At 32.2% G+C, this 19205-nt stretch overlaps 1 protein-coding gene across 4 annotated transcripts in view; it reads left to right on the top strand.

The window, feature by feature from the left end:
• LOC117333316 (huntingtin-interacting protein 1-like) overlaps window positions 1-18718 on the top strand; it is a 74974-nt gene extending 56256 nt beyond the window's left edge. For 2 of the 4 annotated variants that reach the window (XM_033892555.1, XM_033892557.1), the window contains 3 exons: window positions 476-517; window positions 8875-8931; window positions 11142-18718. In XM_033892555.1, coding sequence (XP_033748446.1) covers window positions 476-517; window positions 8875-8919 — 87 coding nt within the window. In that variant the 3' untranslated portion in view covers window positions 8920-8931; window positions 11142-18718. The remainder of the gene's footprint in view (window positions 1-475; window positions 518-8874; window positions 8932-11141) is intronic. The other 2 variants (XM_033892556.1, XM_033892558.1) reach the window with 2 other exon arrangements.
• The last annotated feature ends 487 nt before the right edge of the window (window positions 18719-19205 follow it).

Raw genomic sequence — 19205 nt, 5'->3', positions numbered from 1 at the left:
TTTAAAAAGAATATATAACTATGGGGCCACTATATGTTAACTGTAGCAGGTAGAGTTGTCATATATGACATGTTTTCCTTACATTAAGATATTCCATTGGTTCTACATTTGCGGCGCTGCTTACCTTGCGACCATGACCTTAGACATACTCAAAATTCAGAATTTCATCCCTGTCAGCAAGCTATGTTGTCTTCTGTTCAATTTCAGAATTGTGTCCCGTTTCTATTTTCACCAAGTTCCTATTAATATAATATGATTATTCACACCAATTCATCATGTTTGTTATACAATATCATCCTTATAGGTCTGATTTGATATATTGACAACCTTCACTGTGATGGAGGAAATGTTTTTCTCCCAGGGTGATCAATTCAGGCTTGTTTATTTCACATGCTACAGTTTGATTGGGTATAATTAATCAAGTAATATTTTTGCTGTGATTTGATTGGCTGTAATATTTCACTCCGCTACACAGGACTCAGAAGAAGCCGGATCGGGCGAAGCCCCACATGACACTGTGAGTCACTGTGTTTTAATCTCTGTACCATGTGTTTATGTGTGCCTTCTAACTGTTGTAAACCATTTACCATCACTACTCCTGCATATTAACTTCAACACAATGCCTCTATTCACTGGACTATTTTGAAAACTCGAAGAATAAATCCGAAAGACAAGGAGCTCATTTCACCCTAATAGGAGCTCTGTATGATAAAAATTTCCAATATTATTATGGAATCATTTAGTGGGATTTTCTGGAAACTAATAAATTATTACTATTATCAGGACTGCAATCATTGATACATACAATGATTTTAGGTGACAACAAATATTATAGTATAACGACACTTCAGGCTTATGATCAATAGCTAACTTGCTTCATGTTTAAACATAACGCTGGTAACTTGCTAGAATCATAAAAATAATAATGCTATTAGATTGTTAAGTATACTAAGCTTACAGGAAAATAGTACAATTGTTGTATCTAATCTATTGCATTAAAAGTAAGCTTGCTTCACCAGTAAGGATTTTTCCATTATTAGCTCACCAGTTACGAGTAACTGTGAGCTAATTAATGCTGTACCCTGGGCATCTGCTTCCGTCTCCGTGTCCGCTTCCCACCCCAAGACTTTAAAGTTTTTGGGGCAACGTTTTGGAAAGCTTGTAAGTCCAAAAGTACACACCTCATGCCCTTGTAAACATTCATTAGAGGTCTAGGAGTGATGTTATGGCAAAATCATGCAGAAAAAAATTGTGATTTTTTCGCACTTTACCATTTTGTGGACTTAACTTTTTTGGCACCAAAACCCACTTTTAAGTTTTTGGAAAGAAAATTATGATTCGGCTTTGATGGAAATGGAACATAATAAATGTAACTAAGAAAATAACATCAATAACTAAGAAATTGCCATGACGTACAATTTCAAAATGACATGCTTATACACACATATTGCACTTGTTGCTTACTGTCTAAGCATATTGTATTGATCCTAGAATTAATTATTTTAGGCTGAGCTTATCACAAGAAAACAAAAAAACAATTGTTATCATTTTTACTAACGGCAATAGACATACGGGTAGGCTTGATACCAAACATGGGGTTATTGTTAGATAGGGGAGGTGAGGTGTGTCGGAGAAATGGAGGATTTGAGTTTTTCATCAGAAAAATGAAACAATATTTCAACAGTTTAATTTTATTATTGTAATGTAAGAACTGTATTATGTAAAATTTGATCTCAGATCTATTGTACCTGCAATTTAACACTGATATATTTCTTCACATTTTAATATTGTACCTTTAGTTTATTGATTACCAGAAAACACTCTGGCAAACATACAATTGTAGTACATACATTAGATTATTAATCTGGAAGCTAACACTGCTGAATAAGTGTTACATCTGAAGGCATTCTGATAAAGATTGTCAATTAATGCATGAAAAACCAATATAAATGCAGTACAATAAACTGTAACTTTGAATTATATTAGATGTAAAAAATTGTGTTTTATGAAATTGAGAATCATGCTTTTACTGTCCGGAATTATATTATCCTGCTTTGCTAGACAAACAACAGCATCTTTAAAGAATCAACATTAAAATTTAAAGCTGCAAACATGGGGGAAAATGGGAGAATAGCATTATTTTGCCTTTTTCTGTGATTTCATTTCACAGCTTTTTAAACTGCATCGGAGTTTTCAAAATAGTCCATCAAAGCTTCCTTAAAAGTTTCCAAAACTCCCAAATAGAAACAGCAGAATTTCTAAAACTGTAGAAATCTGGAATTATTTTTACAGTGATTACATAAAAGGTAATCAAGACTTTCCCACTGTGTAGATTTGTACTTGCATAGTGCACTTAATACTAAAACTAGACTTGTACTGATTTCTTGAAAAAAGTGGTACCATTCCTAGTAATATAGAAAGTAAGAATTGCCCTGAAATATCGCAGTGTTTATGATATTCAAGATAAATCTGGAGCAATGAAAAGATATTTTCATATCTAGGAAATTGATAGATTGTTCCTTTGCATTTCTCAAATTATATGTAAAGTATATACATTTTGGGAACAAATCATTCATTCAGTCGATGAGATTCTTATTTCATGAAATCAAGACAGGTAAACATTAAAAAGATATCTTAAGTTAAAAAAAGAATTTTAGTTGTTTTTGTTTACAGGTCGTAACAAATTTTAAAGGAAAAACTTGGTTTATAAACATTTCTCTCATACTAACTACCAACATCTCCTGTGGAAACGGATAATTCAACAAGGGAAGTAACTCTGTTAAACATGTTTTTCAACCAAGTTTTCCATTCTGTGTTCTGTAAAGTTTACCTCACTTTATAAAGCCATTATTATTGTAAACACATCAAAATGTCAAACATTTTGGATTAATGTTGTATACAGAGGACATTGAATGGCTTCCCATTGAATATAATATATATTTCAGGAGTATACTATGACAGGATATCCATATATTTCACAAGTGCAAAGCATGAAAGATTTTGTTATGTTCTGTCATACAAGTGAAATATATGTTATATTCAATGGAAAACATTTAATTTTCACTTTAGTTCCTTTTTTTTTAAGACAAAAAGAAAAATCAATGTGAAAGTGCAGGAATCAGTAAATATCAGTGAATGAAATATAATAAAACTGATTCGCTGTTTAATAGCTTCAGTACTTAAACTAAGTACATACAAAAATACATTATAGTTCAATTTATTTTATTTGTAATGTTTTCAGCATGGTTTTTATTGTATGTGATGTTTTTATCTTTGTATACCTTTTCTTATATTTATAGATACAGTGGAACTTCGTTAACTCGAACTCGGATAACTCGAATACCCCGCTTAACTCGAAGTACCTCGCCGGTCCCGGCCGAATTCTCTCTTTATCTTAGTAAAAAAAACTCGGATAATTCGAATTCGGATAACTCGAAAAACTCGGATAATACGAAGTAAAAATTTGGTCCCAACAATAAAAATCCTACTTGAAATGTTCGAATAACTCGAAGTATAATTTTCGTCGATCGGTGGCAAACGCCGACATTTTTTAAGAGCTAAATTCCGTTTGTAATACTGAACATATCGGCACTACTAAACTACATGCTATTATAAGTGTTTCATAAATTCATAAAAGAAATTGTCGGTTGAATCTTATAACAACAAGTCTTGGTGATAAAAAGTACTGCTTTACTTACATCAGGTAATTTCCCAAGGCGGTCGCCGATATCAGTACACACGATAGTCAACAACTCATCTACCCGTTCGCTCAAGCGGAACTAATCTCTGACACACCGGTAGATCTACCCGGCTGATGTTTTTACAGGTGTAGAAATGACACAGTCACCGGCGCCTATTAAATCTTTAAACTGCTGAAACAATAGCGTAATTACTGCCGAGGTGTTCAGAGTACAACTGTAACGGTCAGTGCTGTCTATTAAATCGGATAAAACGCCAACTCAGTTACAGTAACATTTTATACGCACATGCGCAGCCCAACTTCCGGTGCTAATACACATGGAAATGGCGTGGTTATCAATAAAAAGTAAGTAGGCCGATCAAACAGTATTTTATATATGTCCAATAAAAGGTAATGGTTCTGTTACGTTTTGTATGCAATCTGTGTTAAACTTAAACGGTTATTTGTTTTGACATTAATAACTTGTTATTTTGTCGAATTCCGTTTTATCGTTTACCTTTTGCAAACATGACTTGCACATCAGATCGTTACTGAAGTGACTAAGTGAAAGAAACTTTATCGTGACTGTATATCGGCAAAACTACACCAAATCACAAGTGACATAACGAAACATTACATATATATGTACATGTATTGACCAGTCTTCACACTAAACTGATGAGCGACAGAGCGAAGTTATAATGATTATATAATGTTGACAAATATTGACCAAACTTTTCACCAAAAATGATAACTCGCTTAATTCGAACACTCGGATAACTCGAAGTTTTTTCGTGGTCCCGTCGACTTCGAGTTAACGAAGTTCCACTGTATATTCTGTATTTGTGTATAGTTATAAAGTGAGTTGCCAATATTATCCAGATTAATGTTTTTTATTAGACTGCTTTTTTTATTTATCTATTTTTTTTTTTTTTTTTTTGTGCATGCACAAAATTAATCTATATATTTGTATTGTTATAATTATGGGAAGCATCTGTGTGGATGAGTAAAGAGGGGGCATTATAAGTTACATTTTATCATAAATTTTTTAGCTTCTATTTGTATTTATTTTGTAGGTTGCATTTTATTGTAATAGTATTTAAATTTTCAATTACAGGATTAAAGTCTTCGATAGGACAGCTTTTGTTTCAAGTCTGTAAGGATCTTTGAGGCACACAGTTAATATTCTTTAATATTTATCTTTTGTTTGCCGATATCAATAAGTTTACTGCATTTATTTTCTTGGACATTTTTTTTTAGCCCACCATCATCAGATGGTGGGCTATTCAAATCGCCCTGCGTCCGTGGTCCGTCGTCCGTCCGTCCGTCCGTCCGTCCGTCCCTCCCTCCGTCCGTCCGTCCGTCCGTCCGTAAACAATTCTTGTTATCGCTAATCCTCAGAAAGTGCTGAAGGGATCTTTCTCAAATTTCATATGTAGGTTCCCCTTGGTGCCTAGTTATGCATATTGCATTTTGGGACCGATCGGAAAACAACATGGCCGACAGGCAGCCATCTTGGATTTTGACCATTGAAGTTTGTTATCGCTATTTCTGAGAAAGAGCTGAAGGGATCTTTCTCAAATTTCATATGTTGGTTTCCCTTGGTGCCTAGTTATGCATATTGCATTTTGGGACCGATCGGAAAACAACATGGCCGACAGGCAGCCATCTTGGATTTTGACAATTGAAGTTTGTTATCGCTATTTCTAAGAAAGTACTGAAGGGATCTTTCTCAAATTTGATATGTAAGTTTCCCTTGGTGCCTAGTTATGCATATTGCATTTTGGGACCGATCGGAAAACAACATGGCCGACGGGCAGCCATCTTGGATTTTGACCATTGAAGTTTGTTATCGCTATTTCTAAGAAAGTACTGAAGGGATCTTTCTCAAATTTCATATGTAGGTTCCCCTTGGTGCCTAGTTATGCATATTGCATTTTGAGACCAATCGGAAAACAACATGGCCGACAGGCAGCCATCTTGGATTTTGACAATTGAAGATTGTTATCGCTATTTCTCAAAAAGCACAGAAGGGATCTTTCTCAAATTTCATATGTAGGTTCCCCTTAGTCCCTAGTTATGCATATTGCATTTTGAGACCGATCTGAAAACAACATGGCCGACAGGCAGCCATCTTGGATTTTGACAATTGAAGTTTGTTATCGCTATTTCTGTGAAAGTACTAAAGGGATCTTTTTCATATTTGTTATGTAGGTTCCCCTTGGTGCTTAGTTATGCATATTGCATTTTGAGACCAATCGGAAAACAACATGGCCGACAGGCAGCCATCTTGGATTTTGACCATTAAAGTTTGTTATTGCCATTTCTGAGAAAGTACTGAAGGGATCTTTCTCAAATTTCATATGTAGGTTCCCCTTGGTGCCTAGTAATGCATATCGCATTTTGGGACTGATCGGAAAACAACATGGCCGACAGGCAGCCATCTTGGATTTTGACCATAGAAGTTTGTTATCGCTATTTCTGAGAAAGTTTTGATTGGATCTTTCTCCAATTTCATATGTAGGTTCCCCTTGGTGCCTAGTTATGCATATTGCATTTTGAGACCAATCAGAAAACAACATGGCCGACAGGCAGCCATCTTGGATTTCGAAAATTGAAACTGGTTATCACTATTACTAAGAAACTAATGAAGGGATCTTCCTGAAATTTCATATGTAGGTTCCCCCAGGTGCCTAGTTATGCATATTGCATTTTGAGACCAATCGGAAAACAACATGGCCGACAAGCAGCCATCTTGGATTTTGACAATTGAAGTTTGTTATCACTATTTCTCAGAAAGCACTGAAGGAATCTTTCTCAAATTCCATATATATAGGTTCCCCTTGGTGCCTAAATCTTAAATTTTATATATAGGTTTCCCTTGTTTGAAAAGTACTAGAGGTTTCTTCTGAGTTTACACAGATTAGTAAGACTTAGAAGAAGAGAAAAGTAGAGAAAAGATCAATCTGACATGGAACCTATGAAGAACATTCAATGGTGGGCGCCAAGATCCCTCTGGGATCTCTTGTTTCTCTTACTTTGAACTTTGTTTTTATCCATTGACACGTACATTTTGCTCAGTCACTATTAAATTGAGGTAGATTGTGGTCTGTATTTAAATCGCTTCTGTCTGTATATTTTCTCTGAATATTTTCACAAAAATATAAAATTTAAGTTAATGCACAATATCAAGGGAAGTGGATTTTTAACACATCATGACAACAACTGTGTAGTCAGTCTGAAAACTGTGCTTTACATGTGATGTACTGTTAACTGAAATATCTGTGGTGTATACATGGCCAATAGAGAACCAAGAAAATAAGATTGATTTGAAATACTTTCTGATTTATGTGAAGTATGTCCACCAATAAAGTCTCTACCTCAAAACTGGAAAACGCTCGAAACCATGAAAGGATATCAACATACACACAAATATTAATTTTCATGTTATTTAAGGATTAACATCAATTATTTTTTCTGTTATACAGTCATAACAGAAAAAACTGGAGTGTATTCTAAATAAACCGCAAAGCGGTTTATGAAGAGAGTACACTCCAGTTTTTTATGTTATGACTGTATAACAGAAAAAATAATTAATGTTAATTCTTACAATTTAATTTCGTCTTATACACACCAAGATATTTCACTTTCTTTGGCGAACTCTTTTCTGTGATAAATTATTACGCAACGTCATCAGCCAATTAAAAATGACGTTACATTTCACAACGTCAAAAATTTTTGTTATTGAGGTATAACAGAATTATTTCAGCCAATGAAAATGCGTGTTTCATACAAAATTAAATTATACAGTACTTAGCCAAAGTATTTCTATCTATTTTATCGATAACTTGACTGTATGATATCATGTAGCATTTTCTTTCCCTATACATTGTATTATAATGTAGTATATGCATATATTATTTGTATTGATTGTTTTCTTCTGTTTTAATTGGTCTTGAAATTACACATCAATTTTCATCTTCTTTTTACTTACGAAATATTGTCCATATAGCCTTGTTCATTTATATTTTACCATGATGATACATTTTTAGCTTACTTGGTATGAAGGACCAAGGTGAGCTTACGTCATACTATGGCATCCGTTGTCTGTAAACAATTAAACAAAAACGACCTCTTCTTAAAATTACTGATTGGAATTTAACCTAATTTGACTGGATGCATCTGTAAGTGTTGGGAGATTGAAAAAGCTACAAATGATGGGGCTGACCCTAAGGGGGCTAAGGGGCTGGGCCAAAAAGGGATCAATTTGGCTATATTACTGTTAACGGCTCCTTCTTTGGAACTAAATAATGGATATCAATCATGTTTGAATGGTAGCATCCCTAGGAAAAGCTACAAATGATGGGGCTGAGGGGCAGGTCAAAGGGAGTAAATTGGCTAGTATATTACTATGAACTTGTTCTTGTCTGGAACTAAGCAATGGAACAACACATCCACTCCTGAAATTCTACTTCGATATCTTGTCTCTATCATCCTTATATGAAGACACATGTTCATTTTGTACCCTTTTACAAAACTTAAAAGCATATGTACAGTATAGAATGGCAGATCCCAAACCAGGAAAAACAGTATTTCTAATGTGACTTGAGGTGAGCGATTCAGGCCCTCTAGGCCTGTTGTTGTAAAATGTTTTTGTTTAAAAGAAATTATTTTTATGAAATGAATATATTCTGCATTTTCAAAAAAAAAAAAAGAATTTGCAAAGAAAAAAGAAAAATAGGTTACGTTTTTTTTTTTTATGAAAGTGCATGGAAATTATATTACAACATGAAAACTATCATTATATCTTATAGTGTTTTATTTATAAATTACAGACCTAACCATTTATATTAAAAAAGGACAAGTTGATATAAGTATAAGAAAACCAATGAAAGCATTTCCTATTCATATATCATTTATACTGGATGGTGCTTTATACTACTTTAACCATTTCTATGTGATGCAAAACAATCATGTTAGCGTTATAGAGTTAGGACAGATGCATTTTCTTCTTATTTATTGGGGGGGGGACTTGATTCTGCAAATTGTCACTCGTGATTTCTAGTTTCAAGAATAATTGTTATAATTTGTTAATATCTGAAAGTCTGGTGTTGACTCTAATTTGATTTTTTTTATGTACAGTATAATTTACATTCTCTTTGATTATTTTGAAGAATGTTTTGTTTTTGATACAGGATGGATACATATATATTCCCTGGGAGCAAGGGTCCTTTATGTGACTCATTTGTGAGGTCGGTAAGGTCATGTCCATCTGGTTGGCATGGCATGGTGTGATTTATACGTTAGCCAGTAGGAGCAGACCTAGACGTGTGCCTTCCTCCCCTGTCTCAACGGTTTTTTAAGATATAAATGACCCCAAAACCCAGTTTTACTTACCTGTGTATATGTTAGAGACATATTGTAACAAAACATTGTTTTCTGAGAAGAAAATCAATCAAATGATAAAAATTAAAGAAATACAAGTACAATCATACCTACTAGTAAAAGAAAATATTTTCTGTAAAAAGTGGAATATTTGTGAAGCTTATCAAGTGGGAATTATATATCATTTTGTCACTTGAAATATGAAAAATTCAAAAGGATTGATGATAATTTTTGCAATCAGTCATTTAATTATTATATTGAGTGTGTTGTCATGGAAATGAAATAGACAGAACAACATGCACAACTAATCATTGTCAGTTGAGAGATTGATTCAGAACTATTCAGTGATAAGTAACATTGGACAGCATCTTATAGACAGGTATGGAAAAGTGGCATAGCTAAATCATTTTGTGACACCATAATCATAATGGTATTGGATTAGTAACTTGTATGCAGCCATTGAAAATGGAATTATACAATATTTGGGCATCTAATGAAAGAAAAGGCTGAAATGTCATAATTTGTTAGTTGATTAGCTGGAACTGATTGTGTAACGAGAATTAATTTTGATTACAAACTATCATCAGGATGACAATAATATCAGACATGATCCCTGTTGGTTTAATGAATTTAACAAGATAATATTTCATTGTATCATTTTTTCCAGCCTTCATTTTTTTCTTGATATTGATTTTTGGTAGGAAATGTCTTAAAATTTACATTCATCATCAGACAAATACATAATCACAGATTTTAAAAAGAATTATTCATGCATGCATGACCTGGGTTTTTTTAAATTCACAATAGCACAAAAATTAACAAAATAATGAACTTAATTTATTAATGCATTTATGCCCTAGTTAGATTGTGTACTGACTGCATGGTGTTCAATTCAAAGCCAAATTGCACCAACAACTAGCTGGCTTTGAAATATTTGCACTGAAGGCTTATGGACTAATACAATAATGAATGCCAAATGTGTGTTACTGTGGTATGGAAACAAGGATGGCAGTACTATTTTCTGGTTTCCAGGAAAGGAGGCCTTGTGCATAATATAAGAATTATTCATAGTTTATGTCATTTGGACTGATTCATAAACTGACTCGTAACAGATTCGTGTAATCATTAATAGATTAAACATAAAAGCCAGATCATTGCTTTATTACTACTAAGATTTTAGAACATTTAATTGCCAATATATCTGGGCGGGGATGAATTGATATATTCAGTAAGATGTTTAAGCACAAACACTTTTTTCTCCAAAATGGTAAGAATTGCATCAAATTGGCTTAGAAGGGTTAAAGATGGAGCTTTGCCTTCTTATTTGGAAACATGCATATGTTAATTGATATTTACAGTGGACTAAATAATTGTAGCTTTAATTTAACAGAATTGGGATTTTATCCTGTAACATAGATCCCAGGGGTCAACATTGACTCAAAGAAAGGAGTGGGTTTGTTGTATACTTTGTTAACAATTTACAATATGGTGGACATATTACCAAACATGGGATCATTATATATACAAAGTGTATATAATTACCAGATACACGGTATGGTTGTTCCTTAAATGTGCATTGGAATTGTTGGTGTTGTTTACATAAAATTTCAGCTTTCATGCACTGCGACAGTTTTTATACAAAAATGAGATGGGTGTAACTCACATTTGTTGGGAGGTCTCCTCTGCCTGTGTGTCTGGGGATCATGGAGTTGTGTTTTAATTCATTCTTTAGCAGAATTACATTTTCACAATTCTTTCTGGCAAACTTAACCTTAGATTAAGAAATATAGGAAACAATTGGTTTTTTTATTTCTGCATTTTTTGGGGTTTTTTTTTGTTTTTTTTTTAATTACAGGTATGTATTTTACCAGTATTTCTCTTATATTAACTGTACCTGTAAAAAACTTTATTCCCTGATACTTTTTACATGCACTTATTTTTCGGCATAAAAGTAAAATATTACCCAAGATTGATCTTAATCAGATATGAGGTGTTATACCATGGTAATGTTAGGTTATTTTAGCAAACAAGATGGAATTGGGTAAGTTTTTAATTTGAGTTTTTCATATCTTTACAGAGTAAATAAAGATGAAACAAGAACGGGAGAAGGAAATCACCCATATCTACATGTGGTGAAGAGAAAGATTCTATGAAATCTACGCTGCAGGCTCAATATGAATGACCAGGCACTTGAGGAAACTGTAAACTTGTCATTAACAGGTTAAAATATATTGATGGCATATAATTGTTTTAACAAATATTGATGTTGTTGTGTCAACATTACACCAAATCGTGTCTATTTTCCTGAAATGTCTTGTTCTGTAAAAGTGTTTGTCAAAAATTTCACCCTGTTCTTTGAAGAACATGTCACCATGCAGTTGTTGATACATATAGGTATTGACAGTTGATCATAAAATTAGCCTACGATGCTGACAATATAAGTAAATATATTTGTTTGTCACCAATTCATCAACATTTCACAAGTTATCTTAGTATTTGTTTAGTCAGACAATTGAATTGCCTGAGTGTCTTGGAGTCAACATTTTATCAAGGTCAACATTTTGTTGACAATGTTTAGAGTTGGCTGCCTTGTATATGACCTTTCTTTGTGATTCAAGGTTATAATGTCTGTAGAATTGAAATTGTCCTTTATCAATGGCTTATCGTAAATTACATCATATTACTGTACAGTTCAAAAATTTTCATAAAATCTTGAATGATACATGTAATGAAGAACTGTATGTCAGCATTAATCTTCTTTTAAGTTGTTGACAATATATGATTACATAAATCTGAACATTTTTTTTTTTTATTAGCCATAATACGAAAATTTCTTAAGATAACATATGTCATTGGATAAACATATTGACATTATTTATCTTTTCATGTAGCAACTTGTCACCAAACTTCATAATTTGTCACCTGTCATTTTCATATTGTACTTGTTATTTATAAAATTATTTCAAATTGTCCACAAATTGTATTAAGCATTGTGTTGTAATGGTTACATTGATGAAAGTTCACACTGAATCATATCCAGGTATGTCAACTAAATGTGGTCATTTGTATGAATTTTCATGTCTACTTTCATTTCACTTTTGTCATCATTGTAATTATCAACATAATATGGATGATATATGTGTAGGAATACTGTTTATTTGATATTTCTCAGGGTTGGAATCTCATTATGTAGTCCAAATACAGCCTACATTGGTTAATATATTCGGATTCTCAAATACTCAAAATCAATTTTGAAATACGGCTTTGATATATATTTTTTTGTGATATACACAACAAATTTAGTCCCGAATATTTGACTGAAGGTAGAGAAAAAAATGTTTCCTTTAAAAAGACAGTTATCCAAACATATTTCATCATCAGTTATCAAAATCCAGGTCACTCTGATCATTTTTGTTACATTAGTGGCCCATACCTAAGGTGTAAACATCATATTCTTAGATACCTTGTAAATAGGATTGTTACCAAACAAAACATGGTAAAATCTACTGCTACATTAGTTTTCATTAAATGTTGATTCCAACCAGTTTTCAACATGAATGAACTATTGGGACAATGATAGACTAGTATATCCTTTTTGGGTAATTTGTATATACCGACAGGTCTCTTCATTCATTCTCCCCATTGTGTCCATTTGTACCTGGATATTTCAAATTTTGAATTAAAAAAAGATAATTGTCTACAAAATTATTTTCTTATTTTCAAGTTTGCGAATATTCATTTATCGTATGTAAATAAAACAGTTGTTCATAGAAATTGAAAGTATTTTGTGATTTGGTTTCCATATGCCTAATACCTAATAATTTGATAGATTTAACACAATACTTATAGTAATATCTTATAAGAAAAAGCAGGTACACTATAGCATACAGAATACAAGATAGATCTACGTACAGAATAAAAACATACAGTATAGTAGATAAACCTAATTAAGAGATACCAGATAAACAGTATTACATATAAAAAATATATATATTATAAATATGTATGTATGTAGCATATCTATATAGGAGTGTACAATGTGACGCCTACTACCTAAGCCAGAACTTGGGGTAGAATGGCTGAACAAGTTCGGAGAATTCAAACGGGTTACCAACAAAATATGATGAACATCAGAGAGAGAAAACAATGTTTCATCAGTCCAATGATGTTACTGGCTAGTGTTGTAACTCTAGCAGCTATCAAGCATCTGAACTACTTTGAGTAAACTGATCATTTGTCAGTGATAAAAACACTTGTCTCTAAATATAGATAGCATGTATATCGAGTTGGAAAATTTGATCTGAAGTGTCTCAAAACTTCTTGTCTACACTATAGCCATCAATATTTCCCTGACAAACTTGTCTCTTGTGTCATCATTCAGGATCCATCCTTCACACACTGTCTGGTTTAAGCTAATAGACTACATATTGATTAAACATATCTTGTTTCTTCATAGTTATACCGCCCGCAATGAAGTTAGGGGGGGGGGTATACTGGAATCAATTGTCCGTCCGTCCGTTCGTCCATCCGTCTGTCACAAAATTTGTCCGGATATGCATTCGCTCATTTCTTTATGGATTTCACTCAAATTTGGTATATAGTTAGAAGACCATATGAACTTGTGTCCCCTGCAGGGATTTTTCGATTAAGCCCTTTTTAACAGAGTTATGCCCCTTTTTCATACAAAATGTGTCATAATTTTGTCCGGCTATGCATTGAAACTTTATACAGAGTTGAAGGATGGCATGAAGTTGTGTCTTCAGTAACGGCTTCTTCCGAATTTTTTTTTTTTTACAGAGTTATGTCCCTTTATGTAAAAAATGGTTACTAGCTTGTCCGGCTATGCATTTGATTTGTTTTCAATGGATTTTACTAAAATTTGGTATGTAGTTAGAGGACCCAATGAGGCTTAGCTCTATGCAAAGATTTTGCCGATTGACCAGTTCTAATAGAGTTATGCCTCTTTTTCTTTAAAAACGAGCAAAATTTTGTTCGGCTATCATTCACTTAGTTTTTGATGGATTTTCTTGAAACTTTATACGGAGTTGAAGGATCACATGTAATTTTGCCGCCAGGAACAGCTTTTTTCCTATAAAACCCAGAGTTATGACCCTTTATGTAAGAAATGGTTACAAGTTTGTCCCGCTATGGATTTATTTTGTTTTCAATGGATTTTCTTGAAACTTTTTACACAGTTGAAGGACTGCATGCACTTGTGCCTCCAGCTTCACAAAGTATCCAAACCAATCATGGAAAAGCGGGGGGTATACTTGTCACCCCCTTGGTGACAGCTCTAGTTAGTTTTTGTAAAGAGATCCAAAGAATTCCTTTCCAAGCTTTGTACTTTTTTCTAAAGCTATTTAAAATATCCAGGAACTAACATATTCAGGTTTGATGATCATAGAGAGATCCAACCTGAAGGTTCTGTTTTCCATCCAGGTTTGGTTCTAAAAATGTATTGTCCTAGATACATGTATACCGAATCCTTCATGTAAGTGTCTATTAGCTGTGGTGTATCATATAAATTATTAAGAAAACAAAAAACTATCACGTCTGACTTCAGAAATTTATCTATAACCAGAAAAATTAATGGATACATTTTTTTAAAAAAAGAGTTATGTTTCGGCATTGATCCTTCAAACGAGGATTTTTTCACTGATACGCTTTATGTTCTCAAAGGCTCGAATATTCTTCATGAATATGGTAAATGTGAGTAAGAAAAATGTCAGTTGCTTGAGTTGTCAGCTTGCATTTAAAATCTGGATCTTGAAATGCTTTTGTACATTTCTTGTAATTCAATGAAAATCATGGACACTTGTATGCGCTTCAGACAAAAATCATGATCGTTTAAATGCTTTCTGTGCTTTGCAGTTCAAAGGTAGATGTGTAGTGAGTAAGAGGTGAATAAATGTGAAAATGTTTCTGTTTTCTAAATTGAATTCATATGAATTATGTATATAGCTGCTTAACAAGCATGGAAATAAAATGCATGGATTCATTTCCATGAAAAGTTTTGATAAAGGATGATTCATGCGAAACTTGAGATGATAATGATTGATCAAAGAAGAGCAACAGATCAGTTTTATTTCTAAGAATGACGTGTGTTTGATAGGTTTTTTTTTAAAGGGATTTTTCTGCTAATTTTCTATGACTTCTACTTTTGTGATGGAATCTCACAAACTATTGTAATACATGATTTATTACAATTTTGTATTTTCTGTCTCTTAGAAACTACATTGCTGTCATTCTTTGTTGTTGTTTTTTTTAAATCTGTGCGTGCAAAAACATATTGTACATACTGTTCATACTGTTTGAATTAATCTGTATTGAGTTGACTTTCATCCTGCAGTTCTTGAAAAAAATACTGGTATAAATTTTTTAATTTGTGAAAATTTAATTACACGCGTACCTGCAAATGAAAGTAAACATAATTTTGAACTTACCATTCTTGTTGGCACTACTGTATCTTGTGTGCAGTGAATTTAATACGGAAGGATACAGAGTACCCAGGGAAGGATATGTAATGATGTACAGAAAGCTTAATCAAGGTCAAGGCTATTAGAAGGCTAATGAGGTTTTGAGGGTACATTTCATTCAATTATACATTAAAAGAATAAAATACACTGTAAGTTATGATTGGTATTCTGATTATTAAAACAAATCGCAATGAGAATGTTGGAATTATTTTTTATTTTGATAATGGTAATTCTGTTGTTTTATTTTTTGTGAATTTGATTGTTAGATTTTTTGCCATATTTGTTAAACATTGCTTCTCAATTTCACACACACAAATTGAGAATTCATGTTTACTTCTTGTGGTGTTATCCTTGGATGAAATTGAATTCGCTTCATCAAATTCAACATTTGGGACCAAATCATTATTTGAATCATGAATTGAAAGATTTAATATTGATCATCCAAAATTTCCATCATTATCATCTTCATCACCATTATTGTTTTCATCATAAAAAAACCCCCAGAAATTGGCATTTAAAAAAAAAATAATTTTCATTATTTACTTTGTCCATGACTATCAGAATGCCAGGTGTTTAACATTGCTTATTATTTATTGGTGTTTATGTCCCAGATAGATGTACATACAGAATTGTATTTATTGTGTTTTGAATAGGTGCTTGGTTACTGACCTTCCATGAAAATAATCGTGTTTTTTTTTAATGATTTTTGATATTGGAAATTGATAGATAGGGAATTCAGAATAAAACTGATCATCAGACTAAGATTGGTACAGACATAGGTAAATATCTTGTGTTATTGTCGTTGTGTGATACATGTAAACGGGGAGGGGGAAATTAATGATACAATTATTGCAATTAAGCAAAAACAGGAACATTATGGTGAACATAGGTATTCTTATTTTGTTGATCATAAACAAAATTGTTTTGTTTGCAGGTTTTGTTGAGTTAAAAATTTGAGCTTTGGATATACATACATGTATATTAGTATATAATAGCAGAAGTATTAGCAAAAAAAGAAAGAAAAAAAATCTATATTAGCAAAAAAGAAAGAAAAAAAAATGTGTATTGTTGCATAATGATTTTATTATTATCATTTAAACAGATACCTGTGTTTTAACTTAGTTATTTATCACTGTGGAGAAAGTCATCATTATAATATTACAAGTGCTACTATCATTATCTTCAAACTACCATCTTTTGTGAGTCTTTCTCCAGAATTTTTCCATTTGTTTGTATTGTATTATGCATAGAGGAAATCGTATTATAATAACTTGAATATTGTTGGCTGCTAGCTGGCTATTTAGTTTTGTGCAGTACCATCAAGACATTTTGAAGATGTTGAAACATGACAAAAAACTTGTGATTTGTGTTGTACAGCATGTACATCTTGAGATGCAACTTATTTCTGAAGATTTTAGTTTGTGGGAAAAACAAAAAAAAAGTAATTTATGTCTACAACAACATGCCAGTGAATCGGTGAATCAGGTCATCCTTTTGTAAAGTATGTGCACATGTAAATGATGAATAATTAGGTATTGTTAATTATCCAGAAACATTTACAACTTTTTTTGTTTGATGTAAGTTTTGCATTTATCAAATGCTCTACATTGGTCAATAGTGTGTCAAATTTTGATTGATTTGTATATTATATTTTATAGGACAAGTATAAAAATGAAATTTGTAAAACTCAAATTCAAATTTATGCAACTACAGAAATAAACAATGCATTAGCTTGTTTATATATCATTTGCAAAAGTAATGATTAAGTACTAGGACAATGATTTTATAGTGATATTGTTTTAGTAGTGGACAGATTTTGTATATATTGAGCTTTTCAGGGTAAAACCTTGGTGGGTTTTTTTTTTAATCTGTTTTAATTTTTTCACCTGTACAGGTGTGTAAATAAGAGCCCCATTTACTTTTCCATGCTTTAGTTGGAAAAATAGACAATTTTATAGCCATGTTGATGTGGGTATCTAGTCATTAGTGATGATATTTCAAAGGTCATGATTATTTTTCAAGATGACATGATTATACAGAAACAATGTGTTTCCCTTGATTGGAGTAGATTTCCCTGAGAAGTGCTTGTTTTGTTAAAATTTGTCCCTTTATGTTATATGGATTCATTTTGTTTTTATTTCCATTTGTTATGCTATTTCTAAAAATACCCTTGATTATATAAGTTTAAAAAAAATGGTTCACAAGTGACATGCTAAGAAATTGATACATATACAAGATATTCAATAACACAAAATTTGTAATTTAGAAATCTCAAAGGTCTTGAAATTAAAAAAAAATGTATTTGATATAAATTTTGTTGATTGAAAATTATTTCAGAAAATACAAGTATCACTATTTCCGTGTTGAAGCGGTATATACTGTTTTTGTTTTGAATATAGAACCTAGTTGTAGTTTGTCACAAGACAGCTTTTATATGATTTTGTTCTCAACCTTTTGTTTTATAAAATGATTTTCCCCTTGATATTTGAACTGTATATTATTCTCTTGCATTTGAAGACATCTAATTAACATTTTAAAAAAGAAACTGATTTGACAACAGATTTTGATCAGACATTAGTTGTCAAATTATGGTCAAGTTTTTGTGTGTGTTTGGGTTAATAAATAAAGAGAAATATTAATTTTTCAAAATTTCAAATGATCTTAATCCAACGAGATTTCTAGTATGCATTGACTACTTCTAATTATTGGAAAATTTCTATCCCACACATCTTTCTAAGTCAGTTTAACAGAATGCACTATCAATAAAACATTGTTGCTATAGTGAAACTTTGATAATAAAGCCACACTGATTTATATTTTCCCATTATCTAGCCAGTACCGTTTTACAGGGAAAATTGTCATTTCACTAAATTCACTTGTCATGTCACTATCCAAAATTGGCCAGAAATCCAGCCGTCTCAAAATATCTATAAGCATCTACTTTTGTTTGGAATGAAGGAAGAGCTAGAAATATTCATTATTATAATCCAGGTTTATCATTTGACCCTGAAAATGAGGGTATCAAGTATTACACTTAGTTATGAATTATATCGGTTTACACCATGTATATGACAATGTATTAAGTCCTATATACACCAGTATCAGTCATAGGTTGTAATGATTTATAAAATATACATGATGAAGTCTGAAATAAAAATAAAAATGCATCATAATTATAGTTACGTGTTTCTTATATTTGTAACTGTTAGTTTTATAATGCTAAGACCTAATTAAATCTTGGTATACCAACAAATTAGAAATTAAAATTAAGACTTCAGATTTATACATTCATATTTCCATTGTTGATTTAAAAGTCTAAGCCCACTATGTCTATCACAGCTTGAGAAAGATTCCTTTAGTACTTTCTGAGAAATAGAGATAATAAACTTCAATTGTCAAAATCCAAGATGGCCGCCTGTCGGCCATGTTGTTTTCCGATCGGTCCCAAAATGCAATATGCACAACTACAGACCAAGGGGAACTTACTTATGGAATTTGATAAAGATCCTTTAGCACTTTCTGAGAAATAGCAATAACAAACTTCAATGGTCAAGATCCTTGTAGCACTTTCTGAGAAATACCGATAACAAACTTCAATTGTCAAAATCCAAGATGGCCACCTGTCGGCTATGTTGTTTTCCGATCGTGCCCAAAATGCAATATGC

This window comes from Pecten maximus, chromosome 8 (assembly GCF_902652985.1).
Source record: "Pecten maximus chromosome 8, xPecMax1.1, whole genome shotgun sequence".
Lineage (NCBI taxonomy): Eukaryota > Metazoa > Mollusca > Bivalvia > Pectinida > Pectinidae > Pecten > Pecten maximus.
This window is presented reverse-complemented; position numbering and strand designations above follow the sequence as displayed.